This window comes from Chenopodium album, chromosome 25, assembly GCF_948465745.1.
Source record: "Chenopodium album chromosome 25, dcCheAlbu1.1, whole genome shotgun sequence".
In the NCBI taxonomy this organism is placed as follows: domain Eukaryota; kingdom Viridiplantae; phylum Streptophyta; class Magnoliopsida; order Caryophyllales; family Amaranthaceae; genus Chenopodium; species Chenopodium album.
The window spans coordinates 4,508,641-4,525,660 of NC_137858.1; the positions used below are offsets into that span (position 1 = coordinate 4,508,641).

The 17,020-nt window shown below is 36.9% G+C and overlaps 2 protein-coding genes across 2 annotated transcripts; one reads left to right on the forward strand and one right to left on the reverse strand.

The window, feature by feature from the left end:
• Positions 1-634: 634 nt before the first annotated feature.
• On the forward strand, positions 635-11,505 carry LOC145613045 (DEAD-box ATP-dependent RNA helicase FANCM-like; the record flags this gene model as incomplete). The annotated part of the gene is made up of 23 exons (XM_081668110.1): positions 635-698; positions 1,255-1,398; positions 1,552-1,634; positions 1,742-1,856; positions 2,434-2,525; positions 2,631-2,685; positions 2,761-2,882; positions 2,968-3,081; positions 3,702-3,895; positions 4,271-4,401; positions 5,429-5,489; positions 5,630-5,697; positions 6,515-6,564; positions 6,639-6,804; positions 6,909-7,036; positions 7,129-7,452; positions 7,567-7,630; positions 7,891-8,364; positions 8,466-8,963; positions 9,092-9,589; positions 9,771-9,819; positions 10,105-10,260; positions 10,542-11,505. Coding segments are annotated over 23 exons (4,236 nt in total), but the record flags the coding sequence as incomplete, so codon positions are not given.
• Positions 11,506-11,929: 424 nt separating this feature from the next.
• Positions 11,930-16,750, reverse strand: LOC145614190 (uncharacterized). Its single transcript, XM_081669202.1, has 5 exons — positions 15,609-16,750; positions 13,917-14,375; positions 13,252-13,629; positions 13,058-13,125; positions 11,930-12,707 (listed from the first exon to the last, which is right to left on the reverse strand). Exons 1-5 carry the CDS (start codon positions 16,314-16,316, stop codon positions 12,500-12,502), a joined length of 1,821 nt encoding a protein of 606 aa, XP_081525328.1. The 5' UTR covers positions 16,317-16,750; the 3' UTR covers positions 11,930-12,499.
• Between the last annotated feature and the right edge of the window lie 270 nt (positions 16,751-17,020).

A 17,020-nucleotide genomic window follows, 5' to 3' on the forward strand; every position in this document is an offset into this window, starting at 1 on the left:
AGTTGTTTCATAAGAAAAAAAAAACTCTATGTTAGGAGTAGAATGTTTTACGAGAAATTATTTTTCGAGTCAATCAAACAAGTCCTTATTTGTCCCGTACCAGTTTACATTTGAAATCCCAAAATATTTGCCCGCCATTTTAATTATTTCTCCCACTCCCACTCACTCTGTCACTCACCTCTCCAAAAGTCTTCAGCAAGCCTTTTCGTCTTCCATTAATCTTTATCTCCAATTCAATATTTCCGATCTCCGGCAAACAACAATGGCTTCTTCTTCTGTTCAATTAATCATCGACGACGATGAAGAGGTAATTTCTCTATCTTTCTTCTCCATTTTTCATTTTATCCCCAAATCAATTTTTCCAACAATTTTGCAGGATTTCGATTGGGAAGCAGCAGTTCGAGAAATCGATGTTGCATGTCAGAGAACCGCCGCTAAAACCCTAGAAACTCCGCCTCCTCCTCAACCGTCCAATGTTACATTTGGCGGCAATAATTTATGGAAGAATCATCAATTGAACAAAGTCCAGAATAATTCCCGTCAATTAACGCTTGATAGATTTATTAGTAATGGGTCTTCGAAACCGAGTATCGAGGATGAAATTGAATGTCGAGGTGAAGATGAGCAAATTAGGGTTCAGGAAAGGGCGTGTTATGTTGATATTGATCTTGAGGCTGCTAAAACTTGGACTTACCCAGGTAGGTTTCGGAAAATTTTGATTGTTGAAATGTTAGGGTTAGAAAATTGGGGAAAAAAATTACAATTGGATAATCTGGCTGGCACAGTAGCACATAATTTTGTATATTTTGAATTCACTTTGCAATTGTGTGGCTTGATTACTGTATATTGGATTACTTCACTGTATCTTTATTATTCATCTTCCCACAATAAGAGTATAAGTCTATAAATACCCATGTATTATGATTTAGCTGAGTATAGAACTCGGATGCTTCAAATATTTATATAAGCCATTCTTCTTTTAATTATGTATGTTTTGGTTGAAATTGAAGTATTTAAGTGTTTATCTCTATGCCTGGTTGTTGATTTTTTGACTGTGGTACATGTACAATCGTAGCGTGTATGTACTTGACTAGTGGTTCCTTTGATTATTCTTACTTCGGGACAGGGAAAGTTCTTGTTTGTGTTATCTTTATGTGTAATGATTTAGTTAATATTTGTGAGATGAGACCATCAAGTCGTAGATAACTTCATAACTTGGCTCATAGAATCCCATCTCCTTTCTCTGTTTTACAGATAATGTTCCTCGTCGTGAGTATCAACTTGAGATAGCCAGGACAGCTTTATTTTCAAATACATTAGTGGCACTACCTACAGGCCTGGGAAAAACTCTCATAGCTGCTGTTGTTATGCATAACTACTTTAGATGGTTCCCTGAAGGTAATGCTCATTGTGTTCAGTACTTTTACTGCGTGGCCTTATTGAGAGAAAGAACCATGAGCCTTTTGGAAGTTATATATTCTCTCTCTTTTTGCATAAAATCCTCATGTGCTATTTATGACATTAATACCTTAACTCCCTCTTCAATCCCAGGTAAGATAGTTTTTGCTGCTCCTTCGAGACCCTTGGTTATGCAACAAATAGAAGCCTGCCATAATATTGTCGGTATACCACAAGTAAGTTGGTGGCTTTCTTTTGCACTTGTCTTGAGAATTTTGCTGAAAGTTAACTTTGCTTCATATATAGACATGTTTTGAGAAGAATTAAATATAAGTGATTGCAGGAATGGACAATTGACATGACAGGTTTAATAAGCCCCCCCAAAAGAGCATCCTTGTGGAAAGCTAAACGTGTATTTTTTGTCACACCCCAAGTGCTTGAAAAAGATATTCAATCAGGTGATGTAACTCCTGTGTATTGCTTGTGAAAATGGAATCTAAAATTTATGATAACAATGGGTTAAGATTGTGTGCTTTTTTCCCATCTTTATTTATAGGTGGTCCTGTGGTGGTGGGGGGGTTGGGTTGGGTGTGTGTTACAAAAACATCTGTTACTTTTTTTTTTTTTCCCCTCCCCTTTTGGCAAGCTCTTGTTTGTGTGCTCTTGGAACAGGGTGATGGCTTTTCTTGTATTTCATGAAATTTATTTTCCATTTGCATTGTTTTGCTATCTGTAATTTGTCTATAAAGTGATGCTAAAGCTAGACAGTTGTTAATTGGGGATATTTATTTCAGTCTTATCGCTCTCCGATTCAATCTCTCTCTCTTAATCTTTTAATTTCGTTTTCACAAAATTCTTTCCTCAATGTGCTATTATTTTAGACAATCTTGTCAAAAAAGCGGTTTCATTGTATAATTTTGCACCAACTCTTGCTCCCTTCTTTTTTTCTTTTTTATTTTTTTTACTGTGTTGTATGCTTGTTTAAGTCTCTTGAGGTTGTCATTGTTAGTTACAATATTTTGTTATGAATACCAGGGGCTTGTCTTATGAAGTCGCTGGTGTGCCTAGTGATTGACGAGGCTCATCGTGCAATGGGGAACTACTCTTACTGTGTGGCTGTTCACGAGGTTGCTTAAAGTTTCCTGTATATTTGTGATTGTGTCCAGTACGTTTGCACATTATTGTTAACATTGACTTGACACTTAGGTGCAACTTCTTTGTTCTGTTCACAGTTGATGGCAGTTCCTATTGAGATGAGAATATTAGCTTTGACTGCTACCCCTGGCTGTAAGTTTGCCATCCATTTTTCTCCTATAAATTCCGCTGGTCTTCCATAATGTTAACATATTGAGTTTGTTTCAGCAAAGAAGGAAACTATTCAGAATGTAATTGATAACCTGCAAATATCTACGCTTGAATATCGCAATGAAAGTGATGCTGATGTATGCCCTTACGTGCACAATAGGAAGCTTGAACTGATTGAGGTATTAGAAAGCACATGGTAATATGGTGTGCTACTGATTTTGTGTGGTTAAAATTCCCATTCACAGTTGGCCCCACTCTATGTAGGTTCCAATGGGAAAGGATGCTGATGAGATACATAATCTTCTCGTGGAGGTTATACGGCCACTTGCTGCCAGGCTTTGTGCAATGGGAGTGCTACCAGGCAGGGACTTCCAAACAGTATGTCCCCCCTCTCTTCCTTTCTTCATGTATATATTAAGTTAAAGTGGTTAGATGATATCGAATACCTATTGTAAGTATGTAACCCATTGGACTATCAGAGTTTTGTTTTGTTTTTTTTTTTTTTTTTTTAATATTTTTTTTTAAATACTATAACTTCGTGTGGAATTGATGAAGTATATTATCTAGTACCTCTTCTGTTTCAAAAAGTGTATCCATTTTATGATTTTTGAGGTGTATTTATACATAATTCTACTCTCATACCCCCTCACCCCAGAATATTTGCACCTTTCCACTGTCTCAGTTTATTCCCCCTTCTCTTACACTCACCCACCCTTTTAACCATTGATAAATTTATTTTCACTTAGATCAATTAAGCCTACTAGTGCATTGAAATTAAGCATTTTGAAACCTTTGTGGGCTTAAGATCAAACATAACAAGAGCACTTATCTTATGTAGAAACAATAAACACATTGAAATATGGTTATGTGGTGTGTTTACATTCATTATATTCGGATATTCCTCTGTTTAGGTATTTTAATCTGTTTGGATAGACACCCTTGTTTTCTGCCTTCTCCTTGGTCACTGAGCTATTTATTTAATAATTTCTCTTTAACAGTTGAGCCCTTGTGATTTGCTGAATTCAAGGGATAAATTTCGACAAGCACCTCCGCCAGAACTTCCACAAGTGAAGTATAGTGAAGTAGAAGGCTACTTTGGTGTCCTTATTACACTCTACCACATACGCAAGCTACTCTCTAGCCATGGAATAAGACCAGCACACGAGATGCTTGAAGAAAAGCCGCGACAAGGGTATAACTCTCTTGCAATCTCTGTTGTCCACACAGTAGATAGTTGTATGGTAGTTCATGTCTTTATAAATTGGAGACTGGACTTCATATCTGAAACTGTAGCTTTGAGAGAAACCAAGCAATGTTATATGGAAAATATAAGCCACATCTTATTAGGCTACAAATTTTACTTTGCCAGTTGTCATTACTGGCTTTAACCAAGCACATATTCTTTTTATTGATACACTGGTTTAATTTACTGTTTAGTGATTTGATGCTCGAAATTATAACTTAATTGAGATCCAAATTGTTACCTCTTCCCAAACACGTCTTTTTTTTTATTGGTGGCAGAAGCTTTGTTCTCTGAAGATGCTGTTGTTTGATTGACTTGTGGCAGGTATTTTGCAAGACTAATGAGTAGAAATGAAGCCATTCAGAGTGCAAAGCTTTTAATGCAGAAGAGTCTGTCTCATGGTGCCCCCAGCCCAAAATTGTCAAAAATGATAGAAATATTAGAAAGTCATTTCAGTTTGTATCTCTGCTTTATTTCATTATTTGATATACAGAAATTTAGATTCTAGCATCACCATTCACCATGTGTTGGCATTAGTGTGTAGAATGGACCGAGCTAACTATAAAAAGATGCTTATGGATCACACCTTGTGTCATCCATCCTCTGGTAAAGTAGGAAAGCTGCGTGCTTCAAATAAAGACGTGTGCTGTACATTATTGCAGAATAGAGATCATTAGTCAATTGATTGCATAATATAAGGTGTTTTGGTTAGCAAGAAGCACTTTCCAGTTTTCACAATTGCTTCTACACATGTATTCTCTCTGTCTGTTCAGCATATAGCTCTTTTCTTGAGATGTCCTGCAAATTAGTTTGACAGCTGAATCTTCTTAGGGGATAAAGCATTTAAAACACCGCTTTCAGTTTTATTTGGGCACCAACTGAAATCAATAGGAATGTAGGACAAACAGCAAAATTGCAAACTAGGAAGTTAGAGAGGGATTAAGATACAGCAATGATGGGTACTAAATGCAAAAATGAGATAATGAGATTTGAGAGAATATTTCAAGCTCTTCATTCCAGACTTGAAAGCTTAGAAAGCAACTCCAGAGACGCTTATCTCATTCAAATTTGTTTTATTTTGTTGCCAGCAGCTCTTATCTATTCATGATAATAAATGAAATAAGAGACATGGGTGCTTTAAACTAAGTGCCTTTTCTCATCTTTACTTATGTACTAGAACATACCGGTGCTAATGCACCGGGTATATTTTTTGTATACATCATAGAATTTTTAATTATTACTTTTTTATTAAAAAAAAAAAAAAAAGTAGTCAACAAATTTTGAGTAATAAAGGTTTGGAGGCTTGTGGTGTAAAGTTAGAAAATTATCTCCTTATAGGAAATTAATAATTAATATTTGTAACAGTTTTTAGGGGAGGGTTTTGGGCGGGGGGGGGGGGGGGGGGAAGATTTCCATTTGGCATAAAAAGCAATTTTTATCAATATGGGGGATATTATATGTAATTTTTTGCTTTTTTTGCAGCAACAAATGATCCAGCAAAATCAAGGGTAATCATTTTCTCAAATTTTAGGGGGAGTGTCAGGTGAACAAAACTATATTTTATGAGAATTTTGATTTTTTTTTTTTTTTCCTTTGGATTTTGGTTGCCTACGTTTGATTTCTCTATTGCACTTGATTTCTTATAGGTTACTGACTTCGCCATTGTCACATTGATTTTAACAGGGACATATTAGATTCCTTAGCCCATGTTGGTTCAGTCAAAGCCACTCAATTTATTGGCCAAAGTTCAGGTTTGTTCAGATAAGTCCGGAAATTCCTTGCTTTATTTTAATGAGATGTAGGATAAGCTTTAAAGCTTTAATTATTCCTTTTAAGGCTGAAAGCAATATTTTGATTAATGACTCATAGTATCTGTTAGTATGTTTGAAGCCTTAAAAGTGCATATGTGCTACAGTGATAGACGCATTTTGAGTCAGTATTTTTGGTGTGAGTAAATTGTAATTGTGTTTGTGATGTGTACTAGGGAGGCCTTGGGCTTCTTTTGTACATAAATAAGGATTTCATGACTTTGCTCTTGACATTATTATCATTACAATTGGTTTCAAAATTCCGCGAGTTGTTCCAGTTTGAACAATTTTCTCTTGAGGCTATATGTAACCATAAAGTGACTTTAATAGCTGCTTGCCTCACTCTCTCTGGAGTTGTGTGTGGTGTGAAGTTTCAGATGAGTAAAATATCAGATGGAATTGAATCTGTCAGGGTATAGGGATATTCTGCGTGTAGTTTTTCAAAGCACTCTAGGTGCTATGATCACTTATATGAAATTCATTGTCTTCTATCTCTGAACCAAGTAGGCTAAGGGTCTTAGCCTACCGGGCAGAATTTGTGGTTCACTGAGATTCCTTCTTTGCCATATTTTGCTTCTCTGATTGATGCTGATGAATATGAGCTCTATCTCGATTTACTGGTGCAGAATTTTACAGATTTCTAATTTTTGATAATGCCACTGGTTTTGGTTTCTTTTCTGTATGTCTTCTTGTTTTGTTGTGGAATTAAATTTATGATTTCTTTCCTGAAGTGAATTTTTAATAATATGCTATTTTCCAGGAAAAACATTGAAAGGCCAGTCACAAAAGGTTCAACAAGCAGTTCTTGAGGTAACAATCAGCATGTGACATAATCTCCAGATTTTCTGCACTCAATCTTATAATTGCTTTGCCCCTTGGGACAGAAATTCCGTTTGGGTGGATTCAATGTTATTGTTGCCACATCAATTGGCGAAGAAGGGCTTGATATTATGGAAGTTGATCTTGTGATATGTTTTGATGCTAATATATCTCCTTTGAGGATGATTCAGCGGATGGGAAGAACAGGAAGGAAACATGATGGTCGAGTTGATATCCTTGACTACATTCCCTTTCTCTTTATGGTTTATTTTGTGCTTGTTGCCTATAAGTTTTGTTAATGCTTGAGAGTGTTTGTGATCCTTGACCTGCATTACTTGTATTAGCTTGTGAGGGTACTGAGCTAAAAGGTTACAAGCGGAAACTAGCAACTGGTAAGACTGTTGGGCAGCACATGCGAAATGGGGGCATGAATAGTTTCACTTTTCATTGCAGCCCAAGGATGGTAAGTTTAACCACAGGCATTCCTATAGATTGCATGTTTCAGCTGTTGATCTGATGTCTGTACTTTCTTATTTTCTGCGTGATCTGCTGCAGCTTCCTCATCATCTGAAACCAGAACTGCAATTTGTAGAACTATCAATTGAAAAATTTATTCGTCCATTGAAAAAGGTTAAAGTTGATTCCCCCCAACAACCAAAGTTCAGGGAAAGGCTCACTGAAGCTGAATCTGCATTGTTAGGAAAATACTTTTTGTCTAATGAGGCAATAAAAACATCTCTAGTTGCCTTTCCTTTTTTCCAGACATGTCCCTCCAGGGTGCACAGAATAATGCATTCATCTCGAACCGGGTGGTTCATTGATGCAATGCAGCTTCTTCGAGGGTTGCCATCCGATACTGGCGAAAATTTTGGGCTTGATGTACGTCAACAGACTACATCTATGGTCTTTGTACTACACTTTTTTTTTAGTAATTAAAAAAAATCATTTAACCAGCTATGGCGTTATGCTTTACCTTTCATTTTTATATTGCAGTTTCCGAGGAGTACTCGATGCTTGATAACTGGGAGTGTTGAAAAACATGCCAAAAATAGAAGAGGTAATGCACTTTTGTTAATTTATAAACGTATACTCCCTCTGTCCCTAAATATATGCCCCATTTATCTTTTTAGCCCAATTTTGCCGATGTAGGGACCACAATTTTACTCTCACAACAACTACATCTAATTCCACCACTAGAACTTGGCTTCTAGAAATTTTGGTTTATCATGGGACTTTACAACGTGTAATTTTAACTGTTTAATGCATGTGCTGCATGAAAACATTGGCAGTTGATGAAAAAAAAAAACTCTTGTGCAGATATACTTGATCCTGTAGATAATTCTGCTGCACCAAAAGAAAAATCCAACTCTGAGGTCTCTTCATTTGGCCCTTCAGTGGCCGAGGAGAAGCACATGCTCAGTTCTCATGATAGATTACTGGAAAATGCAGTTCCACTTCCAGCTATTTTGCCGTTTAACAAACTTACAATGCTGGATTCTTCCGCTCAAGATGTATGTGAAGCTCATTCAAGAGTCGGTTCTCACTTACCAGCTGGTGACAAGAATTTTGATGCAGCTGAAGTGGATGCAATAATTGTCCATACCCCACCTGATGACCAGATTCGTGTAGATGAAAGTATTGGATGTGAAACTGCTGATGCAACTGAACCCAAATCCCCAGCTACACCGGCTGCAGAATGTGACTTAGATAACGCATACTCTGATTTCAGTCCTCGTCTTACCAGTTTTATTGAAAGTGGTGTTGTTCCAGAGTCTCCTTTGAGTGATGCTGGTAGGTGAAATTGTGAAAAGCCAAGTTTTCATGTCTTCAGAATTTTTTTTTTTTTTTTAAAAATCTTGAACTTCTTGTATACCTCTACTCACTATCTGCAGGAGAAGGTATAGTATCTAAGAAAGAGATCGATGTTGTAGACTTGCACAGTGGTGAAGAGAAAGATAAAAATCATGTCCAAGATCCGGTATTATCTCCTAAAGCTTGTGGAAATTTGTTAACTATTGCTAGTGAAGAGACTGCTGTTGCCTCATCACCTCAGACAAGAGAGGTCAGACCTGTTGGAAGTGAAAAGTCATTGGGACTACCTGATGGTCTCTTGAAATTGGGAGACACCTTTCAACCCCCATCTTCCCCAGAATTTCAAACTCCTTCGCGAAATATAACAAATAGCAGCTGTGCCAAAGATGAATGCATGAGTTCTGGAAAACAGTCAGGATCCAGTGAGCGTCCTTTTAGATTAAAAAGATTGCGCAGGATTGGGGATTTTACCAAAGAGATTAAACAAAATAGTGTAAAAGAAAAGCCAACTCACTCCTATGTAGAAGTTGCATTTAAAGTCACTGATGATCATCATAAGACTGTCAGGAATAACAAAGGTATCCTATTTATTACTATTTGTTGGCTTTACTACCCTCCTTATCATATTTTGAAATGTAAACAGGTTTATGTGGAACCATGAACTTCATGTATACCTTTCATGTATACCTCTATTCACTATCTGCAGATGAAGGTATTGTAGTCTCTAAGAAAGAGGATGATGCTGTAGACTGCCACAGTGGTAAAGAGAAAGATGAAAATCGTGTCCCAGAGCCAGTATCATCCCCCAAAGCTTGTGGAAATTTGTTAACTATTGCTAGTAAAGAGATAACTGTTAGCTCTTCCCCTCAGACAAGAGAGGTCAGACCTTCTGTTGGGAATGAAATGCCATTGGGACTACCTGATGATCTCTTGAAATTGGGAGGCACCTTTCAGCCCCCATCTTCACCAGAATTTCGAACTCCTTTGCGAAATATAACAAATAGCAGTTGTGATGAAGATTGGCATATGAGTTCCGGAAAACAGTCTGGGTCCAGTGAACGTCCTTTTAGATTGAAAAGGTTGCGTAGGATTGGGGATTTTGTCAAAGAGAAGCAACAAATTAGTGTAAAAGAAAAGTCAACTCGCTCCTCTACAGAAGTTGCATTTAAAGTCACTGCTCTTCATAAGATCAGGCATAACAAAGGTATCTTGTAAATTACTATTTGTTGGCTTTACTACCCTACCTTATCATATTGTGAATGTGAATATATTGTCTCAGCCTAAGTTTTTGCAGGGAAGCATCTCCTCTGATGCTTGTATGTATGCAACAAAATCTCTCTCTGACATACTAACAAGTCCTCTTTCATTGATTACTATTGCTGCAGTGAAAAAACCATTTGAAGATGCCAGAGACTTCATTGATGAAGAAGCTGAGTAAGTGAATAGTTGAAATTTCTGTGCCACCCCTTTGTCCTCCCCCCCCCCCCCCCCCCCCCCCCTTACATTTTTTTTTTTAAAAAAAGAGTAATTTTAATTTCAATGCTTTTTTATATTTCAGTTGTCCTAAGATGCCTCCGTTTAAAAATAAAATAAATTTGAAGCTTTAATGGATCTGTGGACTATTACGGAGTGTAATTTAACCTGTGAGAGGATCTAAATTTAGTGGTAATGCAATTGTTGTTGGAAACCAATTGACTTTATTTAATTGTTGATTCTCAGGGTGTCTTCGGAAGATGTGGTACCAGATTCAGAAGATGAGGTTAATAATGAAGATAGCGATGCATATGAAGAGAGTTTTATAGATGACCAATCTGATCCAGCAGTTGGTAGTGGTCAAACAGAAGACAGTAAAATGGATATGATGGCAATTTACAGGTTCCTCCTATAAACTCAAAACTGTCAGCCTGTGCATGTTAAGGCCCATATATTGTGAAGCTAACGGTTATGTTCTTAGTAGCTTTTTAATTGCACATGCAATTATTGGGTGCATCATAAAACTACCATAAACATGATTCCAAGTCTGCCTTTTGCTCAATGTTCTTGGGCTTTATGCCAAAATTTTGCTCAAAGTGGGTTAAATGCTCTAAAGTCTAAATGCTTGAAATTTAGAGTGTAAGTCATACCATTTAACATTTTATGATCCCCATTTGAAACAGGCGTTCCCTACTCACTCAATCACCATTTCAAGAACAGCAGAGACATTCTAGTGTAGTAAGTCCAGAGTCTCTGCCTTCTGCTACCACAATGACAGAAGGTGGAGAATCCTTTGGGAAGGCTTGCACTCTACAAACTCCTCAAGGCTGTTTGAAATCTCCAAATATATCTACAAAGAACTCAGTAGGTTCTTGTTTGAATTCGATAGCATGTGAAGGTATGAAAAGCGGCAGCAGCAATGCTCTGGTAAATGTGGCTAATACTGAGAGTTCAAAAAGAAAAGTGATTTCAAACAGAGCTTTTACTCTTCCTGCAAAGAACCTGGAGAAGGAGTTCTGCTCTGATTCAGCACTTCCGAGCAAAGAAGCACCATTATCATATCAATGCAATGGTATTGATGCAGGCTGTGATTCTTTCTTGGATGATCAATTTTATGAAGGCCTTGATCTTGATGAATTGGAGGCCCAGGCTGCAAAACTTCTTAGTCAAAGAACAGGGTCATCTGTGCAAAGTAGGAAAATATCTGAACCCTTGCCACAGGACTCTGCTGTTTTAAATCCTCCATCATTTGATCTTGGAATCTCATGATTCTATACAAAGTTCCATTGTGTTACTGGTTTGTGATTGGTTCAGTTCTGCTAGAAGCTTTCTTTCTAAACATACAAGTTACAGAAATAAGAAGACGCATCATATCAGCCTCCTAAACTCGGCTCCAACCTGATGTGATTCTTAAGCTTTAACAGACCATCTTTAGTTGCTAATAGTATCACAGCTGTAAGATATAGTTGCATTAACATGAGTTAATTACTGTCTAGATGCCCAATGGCCTTCTATTAAGTTATGAAAATGTAACTGTCTATATGTGAGAGTTATTGTGTATATCCTACCTGTACAGTCGGAGAAGATATACTATATATTTTTTTTGTATCTGTAATGAAATTTTGAAGTGTATTATTTGAAACGTGTTCTGGAATAAAAATGCTCATCTTTCTCAATGCATACATGATACACCTTGTCTGTCATCTTCAGAAAACTTATGTATTATACTTCGTATTTGAAGTGTGCTCTGGAATTAAAATGCTTAAATTTTACAAAAAATTTGTTAGATTATTGTTGAGCAGCTTACTCCCCATAAAATTTATTACAAAAACATACTCATTCACTTATATTTGCAAAAACATACTCATTCACTTATATTTGCACACTTTGTGCCTATTCCAACACTACCATTCAAATAATGGCACATTCCATTATTTGAATCACAGCCCAGAGGTAAAGTAATAACCTTTTATTAATATTACCTCAAAAGACAATAATATACTTCAATGAAAGCAGGATTTCAAAGAATTAGACCTATGCATCTGTTTAGTTGAATTCTAACCTCTTTTTTTTTTTTTTTTTTTTTTTTTTTTTTTTTTTTTTTTTTTTTTTTTTAGTGTGGTATAAATTGTTTTAATGAATTTAACCGAAATGTTTGTTGGTATTCTTGGTAACATATTTTAATGGAATTAGGAACCATTTTGCGGGGAGGAGGTTGTCAAATCACAAGTAAATATCATATTTATACAAGCAAAGAAATGGCATCACTAAGGTAGACTTTTAAACTACACCAAATGTTATTCTGCGTGCAATGAAATAGTCAACCAAGAAGCTGTGATTCCAACTACCGTCTGCAGAGCAGGAAAGTGCAGTTCTACAATGTACAGAACATAACATCTATTAACCAAACCATCTACTATGAACAATGCTTGAACAAAGAGGCAGAAAAACATTGAACTCCACCGGAACATCACAGCATCCAAGACCAAAACAACCCTATCTACATCTCTCCAACACAAAGGTTAAGGGTTAGGACAATCATTTAACACGTAGAAAGCAGTGTTATCTTAAGGCTCCATACTACACAAAATTGGTGCCTCTCGACACCTCTAAAAGTTCGGCAAGACTGAATGGAGAGAGATTAGCCAGAGAAAAGTGACATTGCCTGCCTAAAATCCAAGGATTGAAGAGCAGACTTAGGAAAATGTTTTCCTCCAGGCACCCATAGATCATCCTTATTGGGAAGCAGAACCTGTGGCTTGCCAGCTTCTTCACCAGCTTGGGGAAGAGGTTGAAGCTCTTTGTTTTTCTTCACAAACTCAAAAAATTCAGCAACTTGTCGGGCATAGCTGCAAAAGATTATGAATTGAACATTTTAGCATGTGAAAGGGAGCATGTAATATTATGAATCAGAATGCATAAAGGTTAGTGTTAATCTTTGACAGGCTTAGTCACACAGAAAATTTCTTATGTTGACCAGCAACAAAGATATTGTTTATAGATGTTCCATCTAAGGTAAAGTACAGGGACAACCTACAAAGCATATGAAATCACAAAGTACTCTTTAACAGGCATACACAATCCAAACATCAAGATTTTAAAGAAAAAGGTGGTTAGCCAAGTACAATTATTCCATAAATCAACTGAGAAAGCAACGTAAGAAACAGAGCAATCAAGGAATGACAAGACAGAGCCTTACCCTCTCTTTGCATCAATATCTCTGTTAAAATCAATGTCATTCTCACAGTCAAGAATTAATGCAGGAACCTGCATGACAACAAACAAGGGGAAGTTCTTTAGTCTATTTTGCATGTTTTATCTTGGAATTGCAGTTTATCTTGGAAAAAAGGAGGGAAGAAAGGGGGGGTCTGAGAGACATGTACTTGATATTACCTTTTGAATGCTAGAATGCATGTGAGCACCCTCCAGGAAGCATACACGTTCATTTATAGTAGGATACGTAGTACTATCCAATTGAAAGAAAGGCTTAGTGACTGACAAAACTCCATGATTTCCAGTTTCTAAAGGAAATAGCCAGCTCTCATGCTTTTCATGCAGACCTCGCAGATAATCCAAGCTAACTCCACCTTCTTCTTCTCTTTTACGTAGCATCATTCTTTTATGGCATGTGTCAGGGCTCGCTCTAAGGTAGATAAAACCATCAGGAATAAGCCCCGGCAAACATGAAACAACTGGATCAAACCAAGAGTCATATATGCTTATCTCCATCTCATTCATCCATTTTGCTTCATGAACTGCACGTACAAAAACCTACAGCAAGCAACAGTGAGAATTTATTTTTATTAAGAAAAATAATATTTCTAGCTGCTCCACTGTAACTATTTTTTTACCACTCATACTTAATGACATAATCAATTTTAAATTACTTAATAGTTCCAACTCCAATAATCCATGTCCCTTTAACTCTTTAAGATCCCATTCACAGACAGCATTGTCCTAGATTTAAATTTATTGATACAGTTCTTGACATAAATCCTAATCATTGCAATTTCATAATGATTAATTCAAAACAGAGTGAAAATTCAAGAAGTCCTTACCATCCTGTCACTGAAGATACTTCTCTCCATCAGCCTCAAAGGTTGGATTCCAGCTGATGAATCTCTCTCTTGCATGACCCTCGTAACAAATACATAATTCTGAAAGGTGTAGGCATACCTCTGAGGATCAGCATAGAAGGCATCCAGAATATTAAAGTGATCAGGTCCAATATCTTGCCATTTATCAATGGGCTCTGGAACAATCTCAACAAGATCACGTAGCTCAACTGTTTCATTAACTATTCTTTTCAGGAAGGTCGTTTTTCCAACACTGATATTCCCCTCCACACAGAGGGTGATTCTGTTTTGTGATCTAATGCCCGAATCAGATCCATCCTTTAATTCCTCATCTACACTCTTTTTTATATAGGTAGTTATACTTTCAGCATGGTTTCTGTGTATAATTCCCACTGAACTCTGTAGATATTCAACCATTGTCTGATTGGACTTGCCAAAGAACTGTTGAAATAAAACAATGATGCAATTAAATAAAAAAAGGGTTGCAAAAACAAAACATTAAACAAGTGACATGGATGAGTATCCAAACTGGATGTGGTTCCACATAGGAAGTAAGACAAAAGAAATATCAGCAGAAGCCAACTAATGACAATATACACTACACGTCCACAGATTTGAGGACCTTTTCTTGAAAAGCCATTCATAACTCATAAGCAAATTTAGCATACTGAAAAAAAAAAAAAAAAAAAAAAAAAAACTGAATCCCCTTTCCCCAAAAAGTTAACATCCTCGGCAGCAACTAATGAAGGAAACACCCTGTAAATTTCTCCTCCAAATTACTGATCTCACAACATCGATCTTATATACAGAACAAAATAAGAGATCTCAAAGAGACAACAGACAAAAGTACACGTTTACAGCAAAACCATTCATAAGTTCCATACTCCTCTCCACACCAGGAATTTCATATGCAATGACGACATTCACAAGTCCAATGAACAGCAAAACCATAATCAACAATTAAACTCTACAATAAACTCCTAATAGTTTCAACCACATTGACCAAATGAACTCTATTGATATCAAATTGCAAATAATAACACAGCCAAGGTCTTGAGGGCATATATCTTTGAATTTGACAAACCATCTTCTGCGTCAAGAAAAAATTAAAACTACCACTTCCTCACCAGCTACAAGCTTCAACAATTATATACACAAGGACCAATAAACTTGCACAAAACAACAACAATAATGATGACCAGCACAACAACAATATAGACTACCAGACATTAGCCTTGCAAGATTTAGTCGTACTCAGCCATGCCCTTAACCAATAATACATGCGTCAACAAACTAGGTCCTCTCCTATTCCTTACAAAGTGTATAAGTTCTGATAACTCAACCAAGTTCAGCTTAGAGCTATAAATTCAATATAGAGCTACAAATAAGTTAAACAACTTTTCAATTCAAGACTTCAAAGTTCATAGCTCTCGCATGAAATCAACACACAATCTTACACCCACAGCATCAATCCACATTACACAACTACAACCTCGAATCGATACATACAAATTATACTTTGATACCCATATATAATTTCACATTAACTATCAAACAAATTGACACAAAAAAAAAAAAATTTAAAAAAAAAAATCCCATAATTTAAACTAATCTCAACACAAAACAGAGACTAAATCAAATTGAGAAACAAAGCTTAAAGATAAGAGCAGTAACCTTATCTCTATAAAGCTGCTTAAGATCATCAACACCACCAATACCCTTCTCAACCAGCTTCCTCAAATTCCTCGGCCCAACACCCGGTATTGTCAACAAATCAGGGCTTTCCACGAGCCCGGAAACCGAGCTATTACCACCTAATCCCCTTGTTCTCCGTTGCATCTTCGCCGGCTTCTCGCCTTCCTCCGTCTTATCTTCCCTCTCCTCAGCCTCGGCTTCAGCTCCAACCTCAGCCGCCACCATACCCTTATCATCTCCACTCCCAGCAGCATTGTGCAACCAAGCTAAGCGAGACCCGTTTCGCATTCCCTTCAAAACAACCCATGGCCGCTGTAAGTCCCGCCCATCCTCAACCGAACACCGGCATACCCGGCAACTCCCACCTCCGCCGGAAAATCTCTGAGAAGAGAATGAAGCAGTTTTAGTGGAAAACGACGAAGTGGGGATAAAATTAATACAAGGGCGAGAGTAAAAAACGGCGGAATTTGAAACAGGCATGAATTCAGAACCAATAACAGAGGTGGGTTTAGCGTAAAACCCTAGTGGGAAATTAGAGGAGATAGAAAGGGGTTTAAAACAGGGTTTTTTGAGGGTTTTTGAAGGATAAGGAGAGAGAAAAAGGGGATTAACAGAGGAAGAAGATGAAGACGAAGAACAAAGAAGGAGAGGAGAGCCAGGTGGGCTGCGACGCAGTAGCTTCTGCATTGGAAGACAAAATTAGCATTTCCTGCAACTTTTTGCAGAATTTTAATGATAACCCAACAAAATCATGAAGAAGAAGAACCCAAAAATGGCAGAAAAAGGTCCAATTGTAAAGGGAAAGGGCGGGAAGACGAAGAAGAAAAGGGGATGAGGAGGAGAGAGAAAAATATATAGAAGGGGTTTTACGTAACGGCGGAATTTAGGGTTTTAGGCGGAATTAAAAATTAAAGAAGATGGTCCCAGAGTTATTGCAGTAGTACAAGTTTAAAATAATAAATAAAATTGGGGTTTTTCAAATTTAAAAAGCTTCCATTGATTTGCAGAATTCTGGGGAAGAATGCTGGGTTTGAAGAGGGAGAAAGAGATGGGGGATGAAGAGAGAGAAAGTGAGGTTTTAGATGAAAGCGGTGTGGTAGAGAGTTTAGGAGACAGCTTCATGCTCGGTTTATGTACTTACCAAAAAAAAAATCACATTATGCATTTAACCTTTTTTCTGAATACCTTTTTTTTTTTTTTTTTAAAAAAGAAATTTATTCAACTTTTATATGTTTTTGGTGCATATTCAACTTTTATATGTGGCTGATCATACCGTATTGTCAGACATTAGAAGTATTATCTCAGCTAGTGATTCAAAGCTTACTTAATCAATATTATACTCCGTAGAAGTTACTCTCGGTGTTATGAGGGTTATCATTTGTTTTTTTACA